At 44.2% G+C, this 9199-nt stretch overlaps 1 protein-coding gene across 3 annotated transcripts in view; it reads left to right on the forward strand.

Annotated features, from left to right (window-relative positions):
- The first annotated feature begins 39 nt into the window (after nucleotides 1-39).
- Nucleotides 40-9199, forward strand: part of Rnf214 (ring finger protein 214) — a 23722-nt gene continuing 14562 nt past the window's right edge. The window contains exons 1-5 of one of the 3 annotated variants that reach the window (XM_013009683.1): nucleotides 40-130; nucleotides 1520-1620; nucleotides 2689-2825; nucleotides 4977-5487; nucleotides 6578-6637. In XM_013009683.1, the coding sequence (XP_012865137.1) occupies nucleotides 5035-5487; nucleotides 6578-6637 (513 nt within the window). In that variant the 5' untranslated portion in view covers nucleotides 40-130; nucleotides 1520-1620; nucleotides 2689-2825; nucleotides 4977-5034. The remainder of the gene's footprint in view (nucleotides 131-1519; nucleotides 1621-2688; nucleotides 2826-4976; nucleotides 5488-6577; nucleotides 6638-9199) is intronic. The other 2 variants (XM_013009684.1, XM_013009682.1) reach the window with 2 other exon arrangements.

Genomic DNA, 9199 nt, shown 5'->3' on the forward strand with positions numbered 1-9199 from the left:
GCCCCCCCGCCCCTCGCCCGCGGCCGTGTGGCCTGTGACCCTTGTCCTGTGGCTCTGTGGATGGGGCACCGGTGACCCCCGAGACTGGACTGTCGAGGCAGAATGTTTGCCTCTGTGAGAGCAGCAAATGGTGATTTTCTGTTTTGCGGGGAGTGGGAGGGGGGAGTTGTCGCGGGGCGGGGCGGCGTCGATGCTGTGTTTTTGTGTAAAGAGGGAAACTGAGGCTGTCTTCAGGGTTGAGCCAGCCACGTCTCCCTGCCTGCTCTGTGCCGTCTTTCAAGGTTGAGGGTTTACCTGTGATGCTATCAAAATAACCACGGAATCCAGTCCCGCTCCCAAGGCTGTTTTGTGTTTTGTTTTTTTTGGGGGGGTTGCTTTTTTTTTTTTCTCCATCTCTCCATAGAAAGCTATGGGTTTGTCTTGCAGAAGAAAGGATGATCTTTTGATTTAATAATAATAAAGCTGCCTGGGTTCCCTTATCATATGTTTTTAGCTTCTCAGTTTTCTGCTAGGTTACCAAGTCTCATCCTTTTTTGCACCACTGTGTTAGCCCAGAAGAGCCTGTACTTTGCTCAGGCTGTGGGTATCATTACATTGATGGATAAAAGACACTGGGGATTGCTCAATATGGTATTGCTTGTTCTCGCAAAAAACCTTCGAAAAACTTCACTTAAATTAGTGGAAAATGCCTTGAATGTAACAGCCACAAAGTGACGTAAGGCGTAAGACTTTATTGATACTGGATCAACAGTTCTTCATTTATAAATGGTAGTAGACATGGTAGATACGTGGGCTGTTTGGAAGATTCTCACCAATTATTGTCTATTTTTTGTGCTTGTACCAGGGCCTGACCTCAAGGCCTGGGTGCTTTCCCTCAGCTTTTTAACTCAAGTGCTCTACCATATGAGTCACACCTCCACATCTGTTATTTTTAAACTGGAGATAAGAGTTTATGGACTTTCCTGCCTTGGCTGGCTTTAAACCAAGATCTTCAGATCTCAGCCTTCTGAATACTAGGAATACAGGCATTCTCCACAAGCTCCCAGCAAAAATCTATTTTAACTGATTGTATTTCTGCCAAAAGAGAAAGCTTTGCACAGACTCCTATTTAAAAAGAAAGATGGATTCTGAGGCTCAGTGCCCCCTAGGACTTAATTGTATGCAGTAGCTCCTTTAATACTGTCTCTTATTAAATGAATTTTTTTTGGGGGGGGTCCAGTTGTGGGGCCTGAACTCTGGGCCTGGGCGCTGTCCCTCAGCTCTTCAGCTCAAGGCTAGCGCTCTACCAGTTGAGCCACAGCGCCACTTCTGGCTTTTTTCTTTTTGATTATGAGGTGCTGAGGAATCGAACCCAGGGCCTCAGGCTTGCAAGGCCAGCGCTCTACCACTGAGCCACCTTCCCAGCCCATGAATATTTCTTTGTAACTATTGGAAGAACTCTGTTGTGTGGACGTTGGTTGGGGGGGTTGATAAGTTTATTAAACTTTTGAAACTTGTACCCTGTCATTTGTTTCTGAAGGTACAGGGCACCATGGCGGCTTCTGAGGTAGCTGGACTTGGGGCCAATGCACCTAGTCCTCCAGAATCCAAATCAGATGAAGGGCTCCCTGATGCTCTAAGGTAATGTGTGGGTTCATGACTCTGTAGTTCATTCTACCTCTTCGTGGTTTTGTGGTTGTAACTGCACTGTAGTAGATTGAGTTTTGTTGTTTTGGTGCTGAGCCTGAGGCTTGAACTCAGGGTCTGGGTGCTGTTCCTTAGCTTTTTCCCTCAGGGATAGTACTTTGTTACTTGAGCCACAATTCTACTTCTGGCTTTTTTTTTTTTTTTGCCGGTTGTGAGGCCTGAACTCTCAGCCTGGGCACTGTCCCTCAGCTCTTCAACTTAAGGCTAGCACTCTACCACTTGAGCCACAGCGCCACTTCTGGCTTTTTCTCCTTATGTGGTGCTGAGGAATCTAACCAAGGGCCTTATGCATGCAAGGCAAGCTCTCTACCACTGAGCACCTTCCCAGCCCCTGGCTTTTTTTTTTTTTTTTTGGTAGTTTATTGGAGATGAGAGTTCCCTGCTGGAGCTGGTCCTCAGATTTCAGCCTCCTGAGTAACTAGGCTTACAGGCATGAGCCACAGTACTTGGCTTAGATTAAGCTTAAAGGAAGGGATTGCCTAGCTTTGTAATTCTGGTACCCAATGCAGTCTCTGATGTTCAGCAGGCATGCTATGTATTTATTGGATAAAGCTGTCAGACTATAACCATCAGTCCATCAAAATATTTCCTCTCTAACATAGACTGTACGTTCATTTAACCATAGGTTTATTTATCAAATTCATATTCGTTATATAGTTAGATATACGTGCATTTTTACTTATATGGTCTATTGCTTAATGTATGCATTTTGTTCTGTGTGTGTGTGTGTGTGTGTGTGTGTGTGTGTGCCTGCCTGTGTGAGGCTGTACTGGGGCTTGAACTCAGGAGCCTTTTAAAAATTTTTTTTAAATGCTGGTACTTCTATCATTCCAGTTATAGCCCCACTTCCAGCTTTTTGGTGGCTAATTAAAGATAGGAATTTCATGGATTTATCTGCTGGTCTGACTTTAAATAAGCTACCGTCCTTAACTTCAGCCTCCTGTATAGCTAGGATTACAGGTGTGAGCCACCAGTGCCCAGCAGTTGTTTTATTTTGAACAGATACTGTTAAGGAAAGACGTACGTTGACCTGCAGCCTCAATCAGTGCTACAACGTGGAGAGAAAAGAAATTTAATGTGGATTAAACTCCTGAGTGAAAGACTTTTGTCAATGTTGGGTATCATTGTAAATATCACTTGTAAATATCATTTAAAAAATCTCTTTAAAAATCAATGCTTTGTCTGGGTGAGAAGCTCTGTGGAGAGGATGCCTAGAGAATGTGCAAGTTCTGGGTCTGATCCCTCAGCTGAGGAACAGGAAGGGAAGGCAGTAAGTACACTGTCCGTGATAAACAACAAAGCCATCATCCCAATGTTAAATCTTTCTATTACTTGCTGTCTAGGATACATTTTTTATTGACAACTTCTGTTTGGATTCAAAATGGTGCTTTTGACAGCATGAGGTGATGCTATGCTCTGGAAAACTGTTGAGTTATGAAATTAATTGTGGTCAAAAATTTGTATAATGGGTCTGAAGGACAATTACTTTTATGAATTATGAAAATAAAAACAGTATTCCTAGCCAGGTGCCAGTTGTTCACGTTTGTAACCCTTGCTACTCAGGAGCCTCAGATCTGAGGATGGCAGTTGGAAGCCTGCCTGAGCAGGGAAGTCTGTGAGATTCTTGTTTCCAATTAAGCACCAAAAAAAGCCAGAAGTGGAGCTGTGCTCCAGTGGTAGGTAGAGCATTAGCCTCAGAGACAGTGCCCAGGCCCTGAGCTCAAGCTCCAGGACTGGTGCCCCCAAAAGCAAAAAATAACCCCCCAAACCCAACAGTATTTGTAAGTTAATATTTTATTCACAAATATTTGTAAATAAATTCTTTTTTTTGGGGGGGGGGTTCGGTCGTGGGGCCTGAACTCTGGGCCTGGGCGCTGTCCCTCAGCTCTTCAGCTCAAGGCTAGCGCTCTACCACTTGAGCCACAGCGCCACTTCCGGCTTTTTTCTTTTTGCTTATGTGGTGTTGAGGAATCGAATCTAGAGGCAAGCGCTCTACCACTGAGCCACCTTCCCAGCCCCTGTAAATAAATTCTTATAATCAGACATTGACTAGCATCATTTTGTTTTTATTAGTTTGCTCCAAAGTTCTTCAAACTGGCCCTCAAAATTTCTTTGGGTCTTCAGGGTCATTTATGTTGAGATAGTTCCTATAGACTGTCACCCACCGAGCTAGATTCCCTGCTTATGAGATGAAGATTATTGGATAGAAACATCTTCGTTCTGGTGATTGAGAGGGTTTATGTAGACCAGTTGTATTCATCTGTGAAAAGTTAGTTCATTCTCTAGTTAATCTTTGTTAACATTGGGAGAAAAGAGAAACCTTTTTTTTGTGGCGCTAGTAATAGAACTCAGTGCCTCGTGCATACAGGCAGCCATTCCACTGAACTGCACCCCCCAGCCCAGAAACGTTTCACCTTCTATATTATATATAAAAATAAAAAATTAAAATTGTTATCATAAAGGTGGTGTGCAGAGGGGGTTAAAGTTATGTAAGTTGGGCTGGGAATGTGGCTTAGTAGTAGAGTGCTTGCATGCAGGAAACCCTGGGTTCCATTCCTCAGTACCACCTAAACAGAAAAAGCTGAAAGTGGAGCTGTAGCTCAAGTGGTAGAGTGCTAGTCTTGAGCAAAAACAGCTCAGGGACAGTGCCCAGGCCCTGAGTTCAAGCTCCAAGACTGGCGAAAAAAAAGTTACATGGAAGTGGTGCTGTGGCTCAAGTGGTAGAGCACTAGCTTAGAGCTGAAGAGCTGAGGGACAGCGCCCAGGCCCAGAGTTCAGGCCCCACCACCGACAAAAAAAAAAAGTTACATAAGTCAGGTAAAGAGTACATTTCCTTTTGGGCAATGTGACCTCTTCCTCACTCATTTTTTCCCTCCTGTCCCCACCCACAGTTGTATAGTTCATTTTATTTTCGTTTTAAATTTTTATTTAATTAATTTATTTTTGTCAGTCATGGGGCTTGAACTCTGGGCCTAGGTGCTGTCCCTGAGCTCTTCACCTTAAGGTGAGTGTTCTACCACTTGAGCTACAGTACCACTTCTGATTTTCTGGTGGTTATTTGGAGATAAGAGTCTCACAGACTTTCCTGCCCAGGCTGGCTTTGAACCATGATCCTCAGATTGTTACTATAAAGGTGATATACAGAAGGGGTCAGTTACATAAGTTACATAAGTCAGGAAAGGAGTACATTTCCTTTTGGACAGTTCATCCCTTCCCTTGCTCTCTCTGTTTTTCCCTTCTGTCCCCACCACAAGTTGTATAATTCATTTTCATATTGTGTTTTTTGACAGCCCCAAAGACCCTCCACAGAAGCAGAAGAACTCGCCTCCATCAACTGTAAATAGCCACATGATAATGAAGGAGAATAACAGAAATGTACGTGTGGATCACCCCGAGCAGAATCCTGGTTCATCAGCGGGTGACCCTGCAGCAGCACACCAGGAGGCTTTAGGAGAGAACTTGGTAGCCACAGCCCTTTGTCTTTCTGGCAGTGGCTCTCAGTCTGATTTGAAGGACTTGGCCACCACAGCAGGAGAGGAAGGAGACATGAGCCTCCAGGAGAGCTTCCATCCGGTCAATCGGTCTCTTAAGGCAGGGTGCCATACAAAGCAGCTTGCCTCCAGGAATTGTTCAGAAGAGAAATCCCCACAAGCCTCCATCCTAAAAGAAGCTAGCAGAGACACAGGCTTGGATTTCCAACCTGGAGTGCCTCCAGCAAATGGGGTTGAAGGAGTCCAAGTGGAGCCGGAGGATGATCAGGACAGCTCTTCCCTGAAGCTTTCTCAGAACATTGCTGTGCAGGTTGAACATCAAGTTTCCACTACTAGAATGGAATTGGGCTGGGGGGAACATTGCGGGCAGGCAACACTTCTGCATATTTGTGGAGAACTGTACTGTCCTGTTTCATGCTAGCAGCCATCATGCTGCTTTCATACATTTGCCATACAGGGACTTGATTCTAGCGTAGAAATAAGTCACTAGCCAGTATCAGTTCTTACAGCAGTCAAAATTTCATGAGCTCTGAGAATAAGTGGTATATAGGTCCCTGTCATAAGCATTTCTATGTCCGATCTTTATCCTCACATGTTAATTCCATAACCTACCTCTTAGTACAGTGTGTCATGCCTTCTAATTGCAGAGCTCTGTCATAGGAAGATCTATGGGCACAGTAGGTTGTCGGGGATAGCTAAGTGTTGGTCTTGATTAGTTTTTTTGTTGTTGGTGGTCTTGGAGCTTGAACTCAGGGCCTGGGCACTGTCCCTGAGTTCTTCATCTCAAGGTGAGTGCTCTACCACTTGTGCCACAGCGCCACTTCGGTTTTCTGGTGGTTAATTGGAGATGAGTCTTACAGACTTTCTTAACCCAGGTTGGCTTTGAACCATGATCCTCAGATCTCAGCCTCCTGAGTAGCTAGGATATAGGCGTGAGCCACCAGTACCTGGCTCTTGATTAGGCTTTCTTGTGAGCTGAATGATTGGTACAAATGTAGATATTGGTGTCCATTTGCCAGAACTGCCTTGCTTCACTCACAGTGAAGTTGGTAAAGTATCTTAGTTGTTTGAGGCAAATTTTTAAATGAAAATATAGAATAAGCCAGGCACCGGTGGCTCACGGCTGTAATCTTAGCTACTCAGGAGGCTGAGATCTGAGGATTAGATCACAATTAGAAGCTGGCCCATGCAGAGAATCCCCATGAAACTTATCTCCAATTAACCACTCAAAACCTGGAAGTGGTGCTGGGGTTCAAAATGGTGTAGAGCACTAGTCTTGAGCAAAAGAGCTCAGAGACAGTGCCTAGTCCCTGAGTTCAAGCCTCACAACTGGAAAAAAAAAAGTATAGAATAATTCTGCCTCTTCTAAAGTTCTAAATGTACTATTTTTTCCTTTATAGACTGACTTTAAGACGACGGATTCAGAGGTAAACACAGATCAAGATATTGAAAAGAATTTGGTAAGTAAAGTGTCATTGTTATTATCAAAGTTGGAAAATGTGTAGGAATCTCATTTATAAAATCCCTCATGGAGCCAGGTGCTGGTTGCCTTTATTCCTTGCTCCTCATGAGGCTGAGATCTGAGAACTGGTTCAGTCAGCTCAGGCAGAAAAGTCCATGATACTCTTATCTCTAATAAACCACTCAGAAAAAGCCAGAAGTAGCCCTATGGCTCAAGTGGTAGAGCTCTAGCCTTGAGCCTAGAGAGCTCAGGGACAGTACCCAGACCCTGAGTTCAAGCTCCAGGACTGTCCCCTCCCCCTAAAAATCTCTTATGGATGGTCCACTTCTACTTGCTGACTCCAGAAACTTAGGCTTCCTCCCTCTCACAGACATCCACTACCCGGCATCCCTCCCACGGATGCCCATTACCCTGCATTCCTCCCATAGATGCCTACTACTCCCGCATCTCTCCCATGGATGCCCACTATCCCACATCCCTCCCATAGATACTCACCACCTTAAATCCCTCCCACAGGCACCCACCATCCCTCATTCCTCCCACAGATGCCCACCACCCTGCATTCCTCCCACAGACGCCCACCAACCCACATCCCTCCCACAGAGACCCACTCTCCATCTAGTCTGAGCCTTGCTGTGAAACATCTGCACAGGTTTTTACCATTCTTTTCATGTGTACTTTTTCTTTCCAGTCTTTTATCCTGTCATCCTGGTATATTCCACCTCACATGTCCCATTTTGTCAGTGTTATGTTTTTTTATACCAGTCCTGGGACTTGAACTCAAGGCCTGGGTATTGGCCCTGAGCTGCTTTTGCTCAAGGATAGCACTCTACCACTTGAGCCACAGCTGCCTTTCTAACTTGTTTTTTTGGGAGTGGTTTATTATTATTTTATTTTTTATATTTTTGTTGGTTGTGGGGCTTGAATGCTGGGCCTGGGCACTGTCCCTGAGCTCTTCAGCTCAAGGCTAGCTCTCTACCACTTGAGCCACAGTGCCCACTTCTCGCTTTTTGTGTTTATGTGGTGCTGAGGAATCAAACCCAGGGCCTCAGGCATGCAAGGCAAGCACTCTACCACTGAGCCACCTTCCCAGCCCCTTGGGAGTAGTTTGTTTATTTATTTATTTTTTTGGTCCAGTTGTGGGGCCTGAACTCTGGGCCTGGGCGCTGTCCCTCAGCTCTTCAGCTCAAGGCTAGTGCCCTACCACTTGAGCCACAGCGCCACTTCTGGCTTTTTTCTTTTTGCTTATGTGGTGGTGAGGAATCGAACCCAGGGCCTCAGGCATGCAAGGCAAGCGCTCTACCACTGAGCCAACTTCCCAGCCCCTTGGGAGTAGTTTATTAAAGATGAAGAGTCCCATGGACTTTTCCTGCTCAGGTGGGTGTTAAGCTTGATGGCAGTATAAGAAATGTGGGTTCTGTTTAGCTCCTTTTTTTTTTTTTTTCCTTTGGTAATACTGGAGTTTGAACTGAGAGCCTCACACTTTCTAGGCAAACATTCTATCATGGCCAATCCTTTTTTATTTTTAGGGTGGGATCTTATTTAGGTCAAGGTAGAACCTTGGACTCTATCCTTCTGCCTCTATCTTATAAGTGTCATAGGCCTGTGCCATGTCACTGTTTATATTCTTCTTCTGTTCCTTTCTCCATCCCTCTCTTTCTTTCTTGAAAGCACTTTACCAGTCAGCTATATCCCTAGACTTGTTTATTTTCTCCTCTTTTCATATATTTAAGGTCATCAGCCAACTACTTGCAATTCAAACTGTTACTTCTGGTACTAGGAACAAAGTAACAGTGGATTAAGTGATTTACTGTATGCCTTTAGTGTGTCTATTCCTGTGTGCTAATAGTATGTGCTATTCTATTTGTGCTAGTAGACTTCTTTCCATGATGTGAACCCTTTTCCCCTTCTCCTGTGCTGTTTAAGCATGTATCATGGACAAGGGAGGTACCATGAGACAAAGGGAAAGTTGTGGTTAAAAGGTAAAGAATCCTCTTAACTACTGGTTTGAGTGACTGCCTCTCAAACTTTAACTTTTCTTAAGTGCAGGTCCTCTTTCAGAATCTTGAAATCTGTGAATACTTATTCAGTAAAATAAACACGTGCACATGTATATACACACATGCATGCACACACATGCACCCCAAGGGCTGTCTACAGACTCCAGATTGAGAATTCCTACAGAGATTTGAGCTGAGGAAACAGCTGTGTGGGTAGCCGTGGTCACATTTCAGAGCATGGACTGAAGACTAGTTTATCCCAAAGCTAAATCATCTTGAGGGCCTATTTTTTATGGTCATGATATGGTAAGTTTTTCCATATTCTGGAAACTTCCTTTTCTTTGAAAATAGTAATCTGCTGATGAACGAACTTGGTTTAATGGTCTCAGTTTAAACCTCTCCACAGGTTGCCTTATGCTATGTATTTGTGGTTGTATTTTTTTTTTTTTTTTTTGTGGTGCTGGAAATTGTTCTCAGGTTTGTAAAGATACTGTACAAGTGCTGTGCGTTACATGCACTCCCAGACCTACTATTTTGTTAATGACATTTTTACTGTAACA

This window comes from Dipodomys ordii, unplaced genomic scaffold, assembly GCF_000151885.1.
Source record: "Dipodomys ordii isolate 6190 unplaced genomic scaffold, Dord_2.0 Scaffold10, whole genome shotgun sequence".
NCBI lineage: Eukaryota > Metazoa > Chordata > Mammalia > Rodentia > Heteromyidae > Dipodomys > Dipodomys ordii.